Below are 19,489 nucleotides of genomic sequence, written 5' to 3' on the forward strand. Positions count from 1 at the left end.
ACCGCGCGCGCGGGGCGGGGCGCTGGCGGGCGGGGGCGCCGCCCCGCCCCTCACGCGGCGCCGCACGCGGCCCCCGTGCGCGCGCATGCCCCGCCGCCACGTGCGGGGCCGGCCCCGCCCCTGGGCGTGGTCGGACGAGGGGCGGGGCCGGGAGGGCGGGGCCCGCCCCGGGACATTGAGGCACTGTGCGAGTTGTGAGCTGCGCTGGTTAGTGATTAATGACAGGAGTGTCTTAAGGCCACCAGTAAAGTTAGTTAACACCTCGGTAATCAAAATCGTTTTGCTTTAAACAGCAGTAAATGGGCTGAGAAGACAGTGGGTTTGGAGTGCAAAGGCTGAAGAAGATTCTCAAAGGCACCTTCCGTTGAACTGAGTTTCTTCTTGCAACTCATGAAGACAGACTCCAGACTACAAAAAGAAGAAAAAGGTTGGACATTGTCCTTCAGCCCGTCACCATAACAATCCTGCATTTTAAGAATTTTATATAGAGATAAATCCCTCTTAAATCTAAGAATTTAAGTTTTCTTAGTTGTATTTTTCCCCTGCGCTTGCACACCAGGACTATGTCTGTGATGTCAGTGGTTACTGCTGTGTTTGTTACTGTTACAGCACAAACTTAAAACTTTGTCTTCTCTTCAAACACTTGGTGATTCCATGAGAACTCAAAGACTGAACCAAACATTCCCTGGCTCTCTATCCCGTCCCAGTGTTAGTTTCTCATTTCACCCAGCAGCCAATACTCTACTCAAAGCCTCCCTGGTATGGCAGTGCACTCCTAACTGCCACAAAAAGCAGGAAGCCAAGGCAGATGATAACAGCTCTCAGACAAGGAGAGAGTGGAATCTCACGTTACACTTCCACAACAGGCAGCTGTAAAACAACCCCAAGCCTGTTCCTGGTTTCCAAGTCCTTGCTATTTTCACTTTCACCTTTGTCACTCACGGTTGAGATTCTGGTACTGGAGCTCCCATGTTATCACTGTTTGCCACTCACTGAATGCAATTCTTGTTAAATCCATCACTGTTATTTCAAACTCGTGTTGGGTATACTTCCATGAGTATCCTGCCTTTCCTTGCACTGTACCAGTCTGCAAATTAACACCATCCATTCCAAATCTAGGAGAAATCCCCATTTTGGTCAAACTTACCAATAATGATGATGATGATAATGACAACAACAGCTATCAATATTGCCCACATCTGTGAAAAAAAGCCATACAACACTTACTACACACCATGCAACAGCACCAAGTGCCCCTCAGGGTACAGGAAAACTGTCCCTGCAAGGGACTTCTAGCACTGTTTGTCATATCTAACACAGCAAGCAAAGGTTTTTCAGTCATCAAGCTCAATCCAGTACCAGCACTCAGAGATGGCAGGCCATGCACACAGGCAAACACAGCAATATGGTTCTCTCCACATAAAGCCTGTCCCAAGTGAATGCACAAGCTGTTCTGTTACTCACCAAAGATGAGTCCAACCTTTGGCAACAGCTGCAGTACAGGAATCTGAGTGAGCTTCTTCTACTTTCTAATACTTCCTACACATTAATTCAAGCTATGCATTTTTAGCCTTTTCTTCTTGTTTCTCAAAGTGTGCTTCCCCTCTGGTCATTATCTTATCTAGATCTTGCATAGGGCAGCTTGGCCAGTAATGCAGCTTGCTGTTACTTCACCCCAGCCAACTGTGCCATGCTTTAAAAACTACATGCTGTGACTTAACTAACATTGGCTAAACTTTTCCTGCCTTTTGAGACACGAGCTGTAACAGTGTTACAGGCCAAGTTTACCTTGCAGTTCTTCCACCAATACTTCCTTTTGAGCTTGGCAGCGCTGGTCTCAAACTGGGAAGCCCCTGCTTGCAGAGCATCAGCACGGTCATCCAGCTCTGACAGCTTCTGATCCCGCTCCAACACCTTGTCCACGTTCACTCTCATGATGTCAACAACCTACAGCAGTTCATGCTTACAGTGAGTGACCCCACAGTGGAACATAATCACAGCCAACACACAGCAACACGAGGTACTCAATGTTTTCTCAGAAGAAGGAGCTACTGCCTTTTAGTATATGCAGCCATAAGATTAAAGAAAACTATGAAATCCACCTGTGGCTAGAAGCCCTGAATGCCTACTTTTAAAGGTTGGTAGTGCTGGTATCCCTTCAAACCTGGGAAATAATTCTTGACTTGCTTCAGAGGGACTTGAGGAATATAACCATGATAGTAAATCACATCAAGAAATACTTGCCAGCCAGCCTGGCTTTTGGACTCCACAAAAATCACATTTGGTAGTCAGCTCTCATGGCTACTGATGAGAAAAAAAACTCATTCTCTGTAAACAAAGGTTTTTGTCTTATGCCAAAACCTCAAGCACTGAGACTGCAGCTAATGTCTGGGCACTGGGAACCTTTCTCTGCTTCCCCATCATATAATTAAGTAAAAACTGCTTTGGCTAAAATATCCTTTCTAATTGCATGGGTTTTCTGCAGGAAAAGGATGACACTACTATCAGACCAGACTTTTACCTCATCTACTTGGTGCTGAGTTTGCTGAAGCCGGCGATTGCCCGCAGCCATATTTGAGCTTCCAGAGACATTGGCTGACCTGCAGTAAAGAAAGGCATCATTATACATCTGAAAACTGGGAACTTGTGTCCTTGTAATAAATACAGGACAGTTTCTTACTGAGGAAATGGTGTTCTAACAACTGACAGTGGGTGCAAGTCATGCAGTGTCCCAAACATCTTGTCAACAAACTGCTCGCTGTGCTAAGAGCAGCAGTGCCTTGCTAACACCACATTTGCAAGGGACAGGGGACAGCTCCAGCAATGGTCCATAGGGCTCCAAGAGTGAGCAGTTTGGGCTCAGGGGGTTCAGGGCTTTCCCATACGAACACAAGTACTAAGTTTCAAACAACAGTAGTTTACAAAAAAATTAAATTAAAAAACTTAATACTTATTCTAACTATGATTTTCCAGCGATGTTTCTCCATTCTTTTGAAATGGCTCTTTTGGAGCAAGAGAGAGCACAAGGAAAAAGTATTTGGAAAATACAAGAATTTCCCTTTGGTCAGCTTTGAATTCATAAGAGTTCTTTTTATCAGCTACAGCACCCTGCATCTTTATAATGGATGCAGGAGCTTCTGTATATACTTCTCATTACCTTTTCACCACCTGGGCAGGTTTTTAATGCATATCTCTAGAACTATCTGCGCTCAATTTCCTTTTCCATGTTCTTACTTCTTTCACATCGGATGCTTGTTTAGTGTATCCTGGCACCCCAAACAGCCAAGTCTCGCTGTTTCCTGTATTTACACATTTGCACACTGGTTTCTAACTTGCATGCAATAATCACAGGCACAACGCGGGCGCGGGGCAAGGCTCAGAGCCCCGTACGGCACAGAATCGCTGTTTTGGTGCTGCCGCCACCCTTCGGTGCCGCTTCAGTGCCAGTCCCAGGTGAGCAGCCTCGGAAATGACAGCGCTTCCTGCGAAGTTCCGAACAGAGCAACGCCCCGGGGCCCGGCAGGCGCTGTCCCGGCAGGGCGGGTCCCGCCCGGGCCGGCGGGACAGCCGGGGCAGCGCAGCCCGGCCAGCGCCCGCTCCCGCTCCCGGCCCGAGCGGCGGGGCGGCCCAAGGCACGGCCGGGCCCGGCCTCGCCTCTGCCCCGGCCGCGCCCGCCCTCCGCGCCCCGCTCCCGGAGCCGCCGCCCGCCCGCGGGGCCGCGCCGGGCCCTGCTCCCGCCGCCGCCGCCCCGCTCCCCAGCTCCCCCGCCCGCCCCGCACTCACATCCTGGCGGCGGGACGGAAACGGGGCCGCGGCAGCAGCGCCCGGGCAGGTCCAGCGGGAACTGCGCGCGGCGCCCCGCGCTGACGACTCGCGGGGCGGAGCCGGGGCGGGCTCGGGGCGGAGGCGGCGAGCGAAGGCCGGAGCCGGGGCGGGCTCGGGGCTGGGGCTGAGGCGGGGCCGGGCCATGGCCGTGCCCCGCGGGCCGCCGTGAGGGGCTGCGGCCGCTGGGCGGCGCTGTGCCGGCTCCGCCCGCCCCCGGTGACGAACGGGCACGGGAACAACGGAGCGGGAGAGCACGGACAGACGGACAGGGACACACAGACACACGGACAGACGGACATGGACAGACATGGACACACGGGCACGACCACCTGGATAGACGGACATGGACAGACATGAAGACACACATAGACACACACACAGACTCACTGACACACACACACGGACACACAGACAGATACGGACACACACACAGACACAGGGACAGACAGACATGGGCACACACAGACTCACTGACACACACACACGGACACACAGACGTGTGCATTTCGTGGTGTTGTCACTCGTGTCCGCCCGCTCCGTGCAGCCCCGGAGGCGGACCGGGAGTGTCCTTGTCTTGCCTTGTCCTTGTCCCTGTCCCAGTCCCCCACCCTTGTCCCCTGCCCTGGCTCCAGGGGTGCCCGGTGGGATCCCCGCGCTCGGGGGGCTGGAACGGACACGCCCCGCGCCCGCTCGGGGCCGGAGCCGCCGCTCCCCGCACTCGCCCGGAGCCGGAGCCGGAGCCGCCGCTCCCCGCGGCCGCCCGGAGCCGGAGCCGCCGCTCCCCGCACTCGCCCGGGGCCGGAGCCGCCGCTCCCCGCGCCCGCCCGGAGCCGGAGCCGCCGCTCCCCGCACTCGCCCGGGGCCGGAGCCGCCGCTCCCCGCACTCGCCCGGGGCCGGAGCCGGAGCCGGAGCCGCCGCTCCCCGCACTCGCCCGGGGCCGGAGCCGGAGCCGCCGCTCCCCGCACTCGCCCGGAGCCGCCGCTCCCCGCACTCGCCCGGGGCCGGAGCCGGAGCCGGAGCCGCCGCTCCCCGCGGCCGCCCGGGGCCGGAGCCGCCGCTCCCCGCGGCCGCCCGGGGCCGTGCTGAGCAGAGCAGGGCCGGTCACACGCCGCCGCTCGGTGCTGCTGGCCGTGCCCCCGCTGGAGCCCCGGGGCTGCTCCGCCAAGGCACCACAAGGCACCGCTGGGAGGGAGGCACTGGCTGCCTTGAATGTGTTCTGAGTTATCTTTTATTTTTTCCCCTTATTAAACTTTATCTCACCCCAGGCATTTTTTTCCCTCATGTTTGGTCTTCCAGTTCTCTCCTGCCATGCCCCCGGGGAAAAGGGAGGAGGTGTCTTCTTTCAGGACTGGGTCAACCGGCAGGATGGTAAAGAACCCAGCAATTAACAGCCATGTAAAATGGAAAAATGGGAGTGCAATTTGGAGAGGTAAATGCTGATTTATTCTAAAAAAACCCCTTAATTAAACTTTCTCTGCAGTCAAGAAGAAACTCTCTGAATGAACTCTTGTCTTCGGTTGCAGAGCTGGGTTTCAGAAGAGCTTACTCAATGCTACTAACACAGTTTCTGCTAGACCAGATGATTAATTTATTAAACCTGGGTTCAGGTTTTGCCTGCTGGATTTGCCATGTAGTCTGGTACAAGTTTTGTTCTTGAAAATCAGTTAATGTAAGTTATGTATTTGATTAGTGCAATAGTGATTGTGTCTCAGTTAATTGTATTATTAATTGTGACCTCTGAGGTTTCTGCCTCAGCAGCCCTCTTGAATTCTGCCGTTTGATTTTGCTTTGTGTACACTGTAGGATTAAGCATTTTGCTTCCAGCTCTATCTATTCGGTTTCCCACAAAAAAGCCCTAGAAGTGATTGTCCACTGACAAGGAACTGCAAACAAAGTTCTGGGAGCTGCACCTGCTCAGGCTGTGGACTATCACACCAGAACCTGTAAGAAATCAGATGCAATATTCTTACAAGCAGGTCATGTAGAGCAGAAACATCTTTTTTGGTGGTTCCTTAGAGTGACTAAAGGACTACTTTGCTCTCAAAGTAGGATGGAAGAGATGTGTTCAGAAGAAGGCACACACTTTATATGGGGAAATTTTCTTTTTTAATTTACAGCAGAAAGAATATAAAGCATTCAGAAAACATTTTCCATATTTTAAGGGCAATTCAAAACATTTTGCATGGTTCCAGCAGCTGAGTTCTTCAACAGATCCATTGATTCAGTGATGCTTTACATGCACAGTTACAAAAATAAAACTTACAAAAGAGAAGACATCTATACTAGTTTTACATGCAAGTCTTGGGGACCCCCCATTGGGCACCAGCTATTGTGTGGAACTGCCATAAGCGTGCAACCAGAGAGGGGGTTCATGTTATATTCTGTATTTCTTTCACACAGTATTACTGCTGTCGAATGTGTTTCACAAAGGAGCAATTCTATTATCAGAAGACAGAAGATCTGGCTCCTGGCACTTGGGAATTTGAATTTTCCTAGAAAGCTGCACTTACTTATCTCAGGTGAAAATGTTGAAGTTCCACAACCAAGAAGAGGGTTCAAAGAATCACTTCACTGCGGGGGAGTGCTCCTCCCTCCCCAGTGACACACTGAAGGGTTTCTGCCCGACACAACAAAGCACTTGGGAGCTGAACTGGCTCAAGCATGCCAGGAGTCCTGGAGCTGTGCTGCAGAACTGCTGCATGTTTAACAGCCAGTGCAGGCTTAAACGTTTGGCTGAAGCAGGATCTAGATTAGTAGATACACCACCAGGCCCATGGATCTGGAAGAGTAATTTGAAATAGCTCTGTATATTACTGAATGGTTTTCTGTGTACAACAAGGAGTTAAAACATTTCCACTGAGGTCACTACTCTTGTTAGGAACAGATCAATTCTATATTGTCACGTATTGGTTAATGGGTGCAATATTTCAGTTTCAAAATGTCAAGATTCTTCCAGTACTAATACAGAGCATTTCCAATTCATTCCAAAGGAGATTTTTCAGCGTCTCCTGATCTGTTTTGGCGTGAGAGGAAAACTGGATGGTTAAGGTTCCAATTGCAGACAGTAAATTGAGGCTCTGGGGCTGCCCACAGGCACTGTGTGAGCGCCAGGCCATTTGTTTCACTTTTTTCCCTTTTTTTTTAAAATTGAATCAGGTCATAAAGCAGCAGTTCAGAAATGTACAAGAGAATTCTGATAATGAGCTATAGCACATCTACTGTAATTCAATGCTGGCAGTGAAAAGAAGTAATTAAAAACAGGTACAATTATAGAAAAGGCACCAAGAGCACTGACCCCAGTTTTTTTGCCACAATCTTTGTTTTTACTCTTCTTTTAAAGACACCAGTTCAAAGCTTCCTATGTGTGAATATTTTATTTTTTTTGGCTTCACAACAAGCCTTGCGTTTAAACATTGCAGTTGGTGGCCGGGATCAAGCAAGAACAACTATTCCAAAACTAACAATCTCAAATTTACACAAGTTCATTCAGAAATTTTCAACTGCCACGAGTGAGACAAACAGACAGGAGCAGTTTCTGATCTCAGACACATGTACGTGACCCACAAGTAATGACACGGACTTCAGGAGTTTCTTCCCTTACATTCCTGTGTAATGAAGATCAGAACTGGTTCCCATTGTTGAGAATCTGTGACAGTTTTAAATTAGTAGTTCAATTTATAAAAATCTAATTTCTTTGGCTCCTCACTATGTGGAAATAGCAATATACCATGACACCCCTACAGGATCAGTTTGCATCTTTTTTTTTTTAAGTTTTACTTAATTTTTTAAAATTTTTTGTGCAATTTTTATTACATTTTCTGACTTCCAGCAGGAGATATGAAAATGTGAAACGTATTTTCTACTTTCGTACTATTTATTTATTTTTTTTTTTCATTTTATGTTCATTCTAAGTGTTCTTTATTGGAGTGAGTGTATGGTGTTAAGCTAGATACGGTTTTTGTACTCTTATGATTATCTGCTTTGCAAAAGTAACTTAATTTTCTTAAGCAATATTAGCATTCACATTACTTGGCACCATTGGCAAAAAAAAAAAAAGAAAAAAAAAAAGACGGGGGTAAAAAAAAAGAAGGAAGGAATACATAAATTAAACCCAACTGAACCAAACTCCTGGTAGCCAAAATCAAATGTAAACATATCCTTTTTTTCTTTTTTTTTTTTTTTTTTTTTTAAAGTAATGTTGCTCTGCCTTTTTTTCCTAAGTCTAAATACAGTAGCTCTTTTTTGCCATTTAGTCATGCTTTAGCAAAAATGTTCTTCTAAAGAACATTTAAAATAAAGTTTCTTATAGTGAAATAAAGTTTTTGTTTCATTTTACAGACCATAGCCACTAATGCTTTGCTTTGTTCATTTCTTTTTCTTGAGTTCATGCACATATCTCTTTAATATATACAATATGTACAAACAATACATCCACACTCTCCTCGTTCATTCAGACAAAACTATACAAATAATAATTTTATCTTGCCAAGTTATTGACCCTTTGTGAATAAAATATTTAGTAATTAATCAATATATTCCCTTTCAAATATTTTTTCTCATTTTCCATTTCTACCTTCTATATATACAGAAACTGCCCAGATTTTGATGAAGTAGCCAAAATAAGAAATTTACTGGCCAGAATGCAGCACCACTGATCTTTAGGTGGCATAAAATGTCCAGGCAACATATGTACGTGACTCTGCAAAATGACAAGAGGTTTGACAAGTACATAAGAGAAAAAGCTACATGTTTTACAAATTATTTGAGAACTTAATTAAACAATAGTACATGAAGGTAAGGCTAGAAAATAAAGTGCTGAATATGAGAGAAAGTACATGACAATTGATATGTTTGCAGGTCCTACTAAAAATACAAAAAAAAAATAGTGTCAAACTTGCTTAAGCTGCTCTCTCCATTCCTCATGCAATACCCGTGTCTCTCATACACCAAACCCCTCCTGTAAGTTCCCACGGGATGTATTAAAAACCTGCAGATTTAAAAAGTTGCATTAAGTGTGCTGTAGAGGTTTAAATAAAACACAAAGGACAGGAGTGCGAAGGAAATGAGGATGCATGGACCCAATAAAGATGTTCTGATCTAAGCCCCTCCACTGAGACTCTCAAAGCTTCAGTTTCTTGGAGATGACTGACAGGTGCAGGAACAGCATTCTTGTGTTGCTTGTGCATTCCCACCTTTTCTGAACAATATTTTTGGTATAATATTTGTACAGTTCCACATGTTGTTTAATACAGCCCTATATGAAAAGGATAATTATTCGCTTCTTCCTTCCTCCTCGGAGAATGAAGCAACTCACGATTTCCTCCCGGTGTCTTGTTTTCCCCACGATCCAACAGAAGATTGAGTTCCAAGATGTCTTGCTGAACAAATTAAAAGTTGTCCATGAAAGTGCAAATGCAATGACCAAAACATTACTGTTAAAATCCTGCAGCTGGTATTTCCAGAACTGCAGTGGGTATTTTTGTTGTTGTTGCATGTCTCTGCTAAAAACAGAAAATGAAAACAGTCTGAAAAGCAATGTCACATTGCTACGGGATGCTGCTGCGTATCTTCAAGTTCCTTGGCCTTTTTCAATTCTTTCACTCTGAAAAAACAAAGAGGAGCTATGTAACACTTCTATTACAAATCTCTTGAAGACAGAACAATCAAAAGGATTCATCACTCCAACCTCCCGTGCAGAAGAGGCAGCTCCCAGACAGGACAGGAGGGTAACACCTTCCCAACACCACAAACAGTTGGAAGTGCAGGAATGGGCCACTGGAGAGCCCAGACAAATCATTTGGGAGACACACTTGGTTCCAGATACTGTTTTTCTCCAGAACTGCCAACTACAGCTGGGCTCTTTCTGGTCTTGGCCTCTTTGCTTGGGGTTTCCTGCACTGCTGCTCCCTGCCTGACCCTGCAGCTGCTCCCTGTTGTCACAGCAAAGGGGCTGTTCAGTGCTGACCCCTTTCCTCCACACAGTGTTGAGGCAGTGACAGCACACTGGGGGAAAATCCATCTGTCCAGCTTGGAAAGGAAGCCTGGTGTTGATAGAGAACCTCACATAAGAAAGTGTTTATGTACAAGCAGAAGAACTGGTATGGGTGTGAAGAAAGGTGTTTTGTTGCGCAGGTACTCCAGCTGCTGTGCCTGTGTTTATCATGCCCTTGGCACTGTGTTCATGTGTTTTCCCAGCAGTGCAGCATGCTGGATGCTGTGTGCCAAGGGAGATGAACCTAGTGAGGAAGTCACCCTTCCTAGATGTGGCCTGATGCCCCATTCTCAACTTTCTTAAATGCATCCCATACATTACCTTCCCTAACTCATCAACACAAGAACTAAACCATCACTGAAAGCTGACAAAATTAAAAATTAAATTAAAGGATGAAGAGAAGGGAATAATTTCAATCTCAACAAGTAAAACAGAGCTCTGCACTGGAGCTGGGGCATCAGGAACCTTCTGCTCAGGCTGAGAACCTGGCTGTGTGTCAGTGAGGCTCCCTGCAAAGGAGCCAGAGCAGGTCCAGAGCCATTCCTGTGCTGCCCCAAAGGTGCCCAGCTGTGCTTGGGGCTGGCCCTGCCTCCACTTGCAGGGAGTTCTCTGCAGTGACATCCCTTTGCCACCTGCCTCCACATCTTCCCTCTGCTCCTGCAAGGGAAAGTCCCCTGCAAAAGGAGCAGATTACAGCAAAAAAAAAAAAGAAAAGGTGATTTAGCTAAGCGTGTATAGGCTCAAGTGCTCACGTGATGTTGCAAGAACTTGAAAGGACAAATAACAAAGGCATAGTACAAAAAATAGTGTCAGAGATTCAAGTTTGTGTAATGCAACCAGCTGCAAGTGAAAGAATTTAACAAAGCCCAAGTAAATAAAAGAAAGCAAGCATGTCAGGAGAGCTGAGCAGCAGCAGAGACAGTTTGTAACTACTGTGCATAGACTTACACCCACACAGCTTTTGGCTCTTACACCAGCCTGCTAATATAAGAATACAATGAAGGCTATAAATTGATCTCTATAAATACACCTCAATTTCACTGTTTTATTTTTTCATTTTTCTGCATGTACTATTAGTCAGAACCACAGTGAAAAGGGAGCTGGCTGCTTTTACCTCTGTTTTAGCTGACTCAAAGGCTCTAGTGCTCAAATGCATTCTCAGTATTTGTGAAATGAGACCAACAGGGGTCAAATGCATATTAGACCTTTGTTAATTATCCCAATCCCACTGCTGGAGAACATCATCTATGGAAAGACAAAGGGCTCTGCTGGGCCAAATGCACACAGTGTGTTCAGAGGGTGAAGGGCACAGCTGGAGGGGCCCTGGCACTCCTGAAATGAGCCCAGCAGCTCTCCCAGTGCCAGCAGTGCTCTGGTCCCCAGGCTGAGGAAGGGACAAGGTGGCCACAGCACCAGGGACTCTCAGCTCCTGCCTGGACAGTGCTGTGCTGAGCCTGACTGCCTGCTACAACTTCACAGAGAAATCTTCCACAGGAAGGTTTTGGCTCTCCACAAGCTGCTGTCTAAAAGAGCTGTTGACATCAAGGGAGGCTTCAGCACTGCTCAGAAGGCAGCAGCAAGCCTCTACTCAGGCTGACAACCTGAATTTTAAGTTCACTGGGGTTCTTCTTGCTGGGTACAGCCAGATCCCCTTTTAAACATAGGAGGGCTGATACAGTAAGACAAAACAGTCACAAATGGCAAGTTACTCATCTCCAGTATATCTAGTTTTATTTTCTTGGAGCAGAAAAGCAGCCTCTCCCTTGAATTTTAATTAATATTTCTAGTAGTGCACCATTTAGAAGCAGGAGAGCCAGAATCCCTGGTGCTGTGCTGGAAAAGGTGTTGTGCCTCTGTGCAATGGATAATTTTTAAGGCTTAGATTAGCTGTGTTTAAGACACCATCAATTAATGCACGATTTGCAGTGCAACTTCCAAGTGTTTTCTGTTGCACTTCAGTACTGTAATGTAAAATTAACCTGGTATTATAGATCTCTCACTGAGAACATGCACATTAAATAAGCTGGTGGCTCTTTCACTGAGACATGCTATTCCTTACTTTAGCACTTCACATGCAAGGGCTACACTAACAAAGCACTTTTACTGGAAGAATGCAAAACATGCTTTGCTGCAAACTTCAACCTACAGCATGCAATATCTGTACTGGAACTATTGCATCTGTTTGTCTGGAGCACACATGCCAACAGAAGTTAATTACTGCAGCACTCAACATTAGCACTAAAACAGGTCCTGTTCAGAAACAGAGAATCACAGAAGCATAAAATGTAAAGGGTTGGAAGGGACCTTAAAGATTATCTAGCCCCAACTCCCCTGCCTTGGGCAGGGACACCTTCCACTATCCCAGGTTGCTCAAGGCCATATCCAGCCTGGCCTTGAAAGTTCCAGGGACAGGGCAGCCACAACTTCTCTGGAAACCTGTTCCAGTGTCTCACAATGCTCCCAGAAAGAAAAAAAAAAAAAAAAAAAAAAGGTCTTCTTAATATCCAGCCTTAATATCCTACCCTCTTTCTATTTGTATCAATTACCCTCATCCTATCACTACAGCTCTGGATGTAGAGTCCCTTTTCAGCTTCCCTGCAGCACTCTCCACACACTGGCAGGTGCTGTGAGGTCTCCACACAACCTTTTCTTCTCCAGGCTGAGCAGCCCCAACTTTCTAAGCCTGTCTTTGCAGGGGAGGTACTCTAGTCCCCTTATCAACTTCATGGCATCCCTTGGGCTTGCTCCAACAGTTCCATGTCCTTATGCTGGGGACAAGAGAACTGTGTGTAGGACTCTGACAAGAGCAGAGTAGAGGGTGAGAATCCCCTCCTCCCCTGCTGCCCACACTCCTTTGGATGCAGCCCAGGACACAACTGGTTTCTGGGCTGGGAGCACTCAGTGCCAGCTCATGGGGAGTTTTTCATCAACCATGACCCAAGTCTTTCCCCTCAAGGCTGTTTTCAATCACTTCTCCACCCAGCCTGTCTGTGTGTGGCAGTGCCCTGACCCAGCTGCAGCAGACTGCAGGGAGACTTGCACTTTGCTGAGGGTCACACAGTCCCACCTCTCCAAGTCCCTCTGGATCCATCCCTTCCCTCCCCTTGGGACTGCAGCACACAGCTCAGTGGTGTCAGCAAACCTGCTGAGGGAGCCCCAGATCCCACTGCCCAGGGCACTGACAGAGATGTTGAACAGCATCAGCCCCACCACCCAGCACTGGCCTCCACATGGACCATGAGCACTGACCACAACTCTCTGCTTGTGGCCAGCCAGGCAGGCAGTTCTTCACCCCCAGTGTCCACCCTCAAAACCATGTCCCTCCAATTTAGAGACAAGGGTGTAATATGGGACAGTGTCAAACACTTTACATCTGCAATGCTTTCCTTGGTCAGGTGGGATTTACATCATTTACATGCAGGTGTAATAATTACTGCCAAAAAACACAGACACAATAGTACAGAGTTTCTCTAAAGGTATAAAACTGAAAGATGCTATTTAGTATGTAATGGTTTAGAACAAACCCTGCAGTCCACAGCATTTACACACTTAACCCTGAGGATGATAACCATTCAAATTAACTAAGGTACCATATTTTTTAATTAACTCTTTGTTCAGTGTATTAGTGTGTGTGTCCCACTGCAGATAGGAGTGCAGGTAGGTACTGTGAGTCCTTTATCCATTAACACTCTGCCTGGTGGATATGCAAGCTTGCAGTCTGCAGCTGTCAGTCTCTCCTCTCTCAAGAGCTGGCCTGGGGATGCCAGGGAATTTCTTCTTCCTCCTAGTGCAGGACAGCCCTGTTCACCATGGGCTCTGCAGCAGGCACAGCCAAGTGAACTGAAATACCTTCAAATGTTACCAAAAATGGAACCAATCCATGGCCAGAGTGTCACTGGGGATGCTCTGAGGTGTTATTGTGAACACCATGCTGCTTCTTCAAACCATGGTAAACAGAGGGGCCAGAACCACTGCATGCACCAGGGTAACACAATTATCTGAAATGCTTTGTCAAGAGAATCTAAAACTAAATGTCTTCAACTAATTAATTCTTTCTTGGATAGTTTGCACTGAACCCTTTTCCTGTCTCTTGGAAGTCCTTTCAGTCTTTTCTTAACTCTTCTTGAGTTCCTCACACAGTGGCACTTGATTTGATTACAAGAGTATAAAGTCCAATAGCAGGGACTGGTATTTCCTTTTCATTAATACCTAGTGTAATAAACCCTGGAAATTTTCAACTACAGATAAAAAATACAGGTTGACCAGAGAAGAATTTTGGACAAATCAGGACACTTGAGAATAGAAATCCTCTGAGTAAGTGCTGCTAGGAGAGATTTTTAAGTGAACAACATAGCAATGCCTTCATGCTATAAGGCAATCTTCTTTGGTTAACCTTTTTCCAGTCTTCAACTGAGGCAGGGAAGAGAACCAAAGCACAGCATTAATAAACTGCTTTAAGGAAAAGAACACCACTGGGATTTATAGAATTGAACAGCAGAAAGAATGTTCTTAGAAAAGATGTTTCAATCCAAGTGGTAGACTTGCAGTGTGACTATTTTTTTTAAAACAACAGAGGAAATGAGGGCAGTGCAAGTGACAGCAGCAGGCCAGGTGCTGCTGGATGGTGTGCAAACCTCTCCAGGAGCCTGCAAGCACTGTCATGCTGGCTTGGATCACTCTGGGAGTGCCTCCCTGAGCTGAATGGGCTGGAGTGAGCACAGCTCAAGTGATGCTCAGAATGGAAACAAGCCCTGGTTTTGCAGGTCTCTGAACCAAAAGCACCACCCTATGCCAGCAGCTCTGACACCATGCACAAAACTGCAGGGACTGTATATCTGATTTTGCACTGATGAAGCCTTGAACAAACACCTCCCCAAACAACATTCTCCAGACTGTAAACATTTCCAAGACACAAAGTTATTCCCTCTGCAAGTGCTGAAGAGCAGATGGAAGGAAAAAGCACGTGCAATAGGGATGGCCACTGCTAAGGTGTCTGAGATCACAGCTGTGATGCTGACATACAGAAAGGGAAGAGAAGATGATTTCAAACATGAGCTTCCAACTCTGACTCCTGGGAGATACATCCTGGTCCCCAAACTGCTCCAGCCAGCCAAAGTTGCTGCCCCTCACACCATGTTACTCACTTGGACAGTGTACAGGGGGTGCATCAGTGTGTGCTGAAGCAATGTAGAAAGCAACAGCCCCAGCAAGTGGCAGCTCCTCTCCCTGTGCCCTCCCCAGTCCTGTCCAGGCTGTCAGCAAATGAGCCAGCCCTACTCAGAAAAAGCCACAGCAAATGATGGCTCCATGGGTAAAGCATATCACAAAGCTGCTGTGTCAGAGTGACTCCAGAATGCCCAGCCAGGAAAATGCTGAATGAGTCCCAGTGCTGAAGATCAGTTTAAAGGACAGGGTGCAAGAGCCACAGAAGGCTGGCTGGCAAGTTACCTGTTGCTCTGAGAGCTGAAATGGCCTGTGGGATATTTAAGACAAGGGAGATCTTGCCTTTTTCCAGATACCTCATTTAGGCAGCAAAACAAAAAAGACAGAAAGGCCCAATAAGAACAACACCCCAGAGCACATGGTCTGCAATTTAACACACACATCTGAGCTCCAAATACATTCAGCCCCTGGAAGAGGTTAATGAAAAAAAGAAATTACTTTGAAAACTTTTGTTGCAGGTACAGAGACACATATCCCAATATGACATTTTCACACATTGTCCTGATCTCAAACAAACAGGACTTTCCTACCCCTTAAAATCTTCCCCCATTCTCTATCTTACTAAGAGAGGCAAGAAACCAGGTACCTCAATTTAAAGTCTGCTGCATGGCACAGATTAAATCCACATTAAAAATACATCCTAGATGCACAGAAGTAGGAAAAGATTTGTTGCTAAAATGCCAAGAGAGGGAAGGGTATGCAGAGAACAACAAAACACAGGAGATGTTGTTTATTCAGGTATGAAATGCAGCTGTACTTACCAGAGAAATGACTTCAGATGCTACACACTTACTCCCCAAAACTGGAGAGCAGCATTTAATCAAACCATGAGACTGTGGTGGGGTAAGGGGGCCTATTGTACACAAAAGGTGAATGAAGACAGTTTTTATTACTCATGATCACAGGTAAGGAGTGAACTTGTTCTGCCCCAGAGAGGACAGAAACTTTGCTGCAGGCAGAAGGTGCCTGACTGGTCATTCCCTCAAGATGGGAAAGACTCACTCCTTGTGATCTCCTCCAGATCATCTCCTGCCAAAGGTAGGGCAGAGAGGGTAACACTGCAGGCAGCTGTGCAATTTCTGCAATTTCTTCACCTCTACACCTGACTGGGAGCAAAGCTCTCTTTTGCAGGAGGCTACAGAGGATGCTTTGACTGATATGAAGGCAAACATTTCTGTAGGGGGGCATGGTGAGTAGCTGAAATCCCTCTACTGAAGCAGGTTTCCTTGAGATGAAAACTGTTACTTAAAGACAACAGCAACTGGATGGGTTTTTTCCCCCTTAAAATGTATTTTAATTTCTACTGCAGAAGGACACCAAGTCTTGTCTCACTCAAGAGTCAGTCAGTAAAACCTCCTGCCTCTCCCTCTTTATGAACCTGATGGACTATCACCCAAATAAATCCAGAAAAAAAATCACTCAATTTGTAAAGGTTTTAAAACTGAAACCCAGGAGCAAATGCAGCCATCATTTATCTGCACAGTCCAACAGCACATGTAGAGAAAACTCCCAATTTGTGCATTACAGACACCCTGTTTGCAGGCATTCCCTCAGCACCAGGGGCTGTGCCAGCCTGGGCACAGCAGCCAAGCTGGGAATATTCTTGGTGTTTGTGCACTCCAGCAACAGACACACCCAGGGTGTTACCAGAATGCAAAGCAGCAAAGAACATTTTGCCATTATAGCCTTACTTTGGCAGAACAGCAGTCAACACATTTTGGGAAAGCTCACAGTTTACATTTTCCATTTCCCCATCAATCACACAGCATTGGTCATTCCAGGCAAAACCTGAAGATGCTACCAAACTTCCAGAATCTGCTTCCTGCTAATTTCTCATATGCTGTCAACATATAAAAAGCCTCAGAAGTGCAACAACTGTTTCTCCTCCAACACTGAAAATTGGCCTCTGCTGAAGCAGCCCCTGTGGAACCCACATCTGGCCCTTTGCCCTGATTTCAATCAATTCTTACTTCATCTGTTATTAGTAAAAACTTCAAGTTTTAACTTGTAAAAAACAAGGACATACAATAAAAAAATGGTAGCATTGAAATCATCATTTGGAAACAAATGCCATTAGCTGCTACTCCTTTGTTAGCCTAAATAGTTAAACAAATAATGGAGTCTCCAGCAGGCTCAGGCCTTATTCAAGCTTTCAACTCTTGAGTGCTGACAATGATCTCTGCAATTCCAAGTCAATAAAACTCTGTCATCAGCAATGCAGTTTTATTTTTACAACATTACATGGAAGCAGGGGTGCAGGCCACCCCTCTCCTGCTGAAAACAGGGGCAAAAAGCACACAAATAGTGATATTTCTGGCAGCAGATTTTTACAAGAACCTTGCTGCCCTAACAACCTGTCAGGTGTGAGATGGAACAGGGCAGCCTGCTGGCAGCTGGGGCACATGCTTTGAGAGACCTGCCATGGCAATTCTACCTCTGATAATGAAATATTTTTCGTTTTTCCATGTATTTTGTAGCTTTGTAAGTTTCTAATATATAGTTTTATAGTTTATATCACTTTCTTACCCTTTTTCACACTTTAAAACAATAGCTAACCCTTTTTAATACATGATGCCACACCCTTGAAATTCTCTTTAGTCTTATGGAAAATAAGTTCTAACAAGGAAACCTTGTTTTGCTCCAGCATTTGAGAATGAAAACAAGATACAGGGAAAAGAACCTCTTGGAGTCACTCCAAGGGGCAGGCCCAAGGGTGGAACTATTGGATTTACCTGCTAGATACACTAATTAATTAACATTAAACTGTAGAAATCCTACACCACACATTCTTATATTTTCTGCACCTGAATGCTTTCATTAAATAACTGCTCTTTATATCAGCACTTTAATATGGTTCAGAAAGCTTTTCTTTTGATTCCAGGCACATCACCTCCTGCCATTCTGCTGTCTTGCAGCCAACCAGCCTCTAATGTGACTGAGCACACAGGTGAGTGGGCTCTTCATGAGAATGATACTCCTGAGAGATGCTCTCTTGGCACTTACTGCAACACAGTTACAGCATCTTCACCTTTTTTTTTGTTCTTCTTCCCAATATGTGGATTAATAAATGAGAGAAACAGCTGTCAAAAAACTGGCCCTACAACATGTAACTTACCAAGGATCATTTTATAGAAGATAAATACTGGTGCTTAACCACCTTTGGGAATAAAAAGCAGTGTGAGGAGCTCTTCTGCTTCCATCTGGCTCAGGCAGAAATAAATATCCATTTAGAGTAGGCTGCACCTGCAGTGCAGCTTCCTATGATCTACCCTGAATGCTGCTGCAGTCCATGACAATGGAACTCCTTGAGTGTGTGTGAGTGCAGATCCTGTCAAATTCCAACATCTACTCACAGCCATTTTGGATACTGAAAAAATACCCCACCAACAAGGCCATCTAAGCATGCCCATGATGAATATACATGTCCTTTTTCACACATTCATGCACTGGTAACATCTACTGCAGAGCTCTGTCCTGTTACAAAAGCAGCAGTGTTAGTCATTGCAGTAGGGTTAGTTTATACAAGATTCTTTCATAGAATTAATGGAGGTGAAACTTACTGGCATATCTCGGCCACAGCCCCATGCAAGCAAGCAGAAAGCAAATATATTTAAAATGGAAGAGAGGAACTGGCTAGCAGGCAGCTACACTCACCCTTTTGTACAGCCTATGGTCCACCAGAGGGCTTCAGAGGGCAAAACAATACCAAAGAGCCATTAGACACACATGGCAACAACTGTACCTTACCCAGAGCTTCACTTCAGGGAGGAGGAGACAGCACTTCTGCTTGCCTGGAGAGAAAGAACCCTTCCCACTCCTGCCTAGGGACTCCTCTTTACCAGGGAAGGGCAGTCCTGTGTTTAGGTGCTTTAGGGCAGAAAGTTATAAGCAAGTAGAAAATCCCAACAGTCACCCCCATGGCTTCCTGCCTTCCCTGGCAGCAATCACCTCTTTTCTATCTCATTCCAAATACTCCTCCATAGAAAACACTGCAGATCATGATTCCACCTTAGCAATGGTCTAGATATTCCCCAGAAGAGTGAAAGTTTCTTACAAAGAAAGAGAAAGAACAGGAAATAGGAGGTTACCTTCCCAGTGCAAGCTGACTGTACCATACATGAATTCAGCTCAGCAAATCCAAACCCATTTGGAGCTCCTGGATTTCCTTGCAGCTCTACATGTGTCACATCTGGGGATCACTAAGTAGGTGGAGTCTTTCCAAAACTCATTAACTATGCAAAGCTTTGGTTCTGCCCCAGGACAGTGAGCCTGGAGGCAGCTCAGCCCACAGGAGGTGTTATGGCCAAGCTTTAGGCTGGAAGTTCATCAAGTACAGGCTGACAGGTTTGGGTGCCATGGGAAGATGGGTGAAGCTCTCCTGGGAGGGCCAGGAAGCTTCTGTTCCTCATTCTCACAAACAACACTTCTGTGACAGATCATGTTGATAT

General features: G+C 46.1%; 3 protein-coding genes across 15 annotated transcripts in view; all 3 read right to left on the reverse strand.

Annotated features, from left to right (window-relative positions):
- Nucleotides 1-19,489, reverse strand: part of SLC45A1 (solute carrier family 45 member 1) — a 367,325-nt gene that overhangs the window by 139,308 nt on the left and 208,528 nt on the right. The window lies entirely within an intron of this gene.
- On the reverse strand, nucleotides 267-3,918 carry VAMP3 (vesicle associated membrane protein 3). The gene is made up of 5 exons (XM_079326162.1): nucleotides 3,784-3,918; nucleotides 2,522-2,600; nucleotides 1,789-1,947; nucleotides 1,148-1,199; nucleotides 267-408 (listed from the first exon to the last, which is right to left on the reverse strand). Coding segments are annotated over exons 1-5 (312 nt in total). The 5' UTR covers nucleotides 3,786-3,918; the 3' UTR covers nucleotides 267-388.
- The window catches only part of CAMTA1 (calmodulin binding transcription activator 1), a 235,628-nt gene continuing 222,048 nt past the window's right edge, over nucleotides 5,910-19,489 (reverse strand). For 5 of the 12 annotated variants that reach the window (XR_013776769.1, XR_013776771.1, XM_079326116.1 and 2 more), the window contains one exon: nucleotides 5,910-9,428. Coding sequence is in view for 8 of the 12 variants with exons in the window: in XM_079326116.1 (XP_079182242.1) it covers nucleotides 9,365-9,428 (64 nt within the window). In the remaining 4 variants the exon portion in view is untranslated. Of the gene's footprint in view, nucleotides 9,429-15,266; nucleotides 15,338-18,695; nucleotides 18,727-19,489 lie in introns of all 12 variants that reach the window. The other 7 variants (XM_079326119.1, XM_079326113.1, XM_079326114.1 and 4 more) reach the window with 2 other exon arrangements.

The sequence above is a fragment of the Erithacus rubecula genome (genome assembly GCF_903797595.1).
Source record: "Erithacus rubecula genome assembly, chromosome: 24".
In the NCBI taxonomy this organism is placed as follows: Eukaryota; Metazoa; Chordata; class Aves; order Passeriformes; family Muscicapidae; genus Erithacus; species Erithacus rubecula.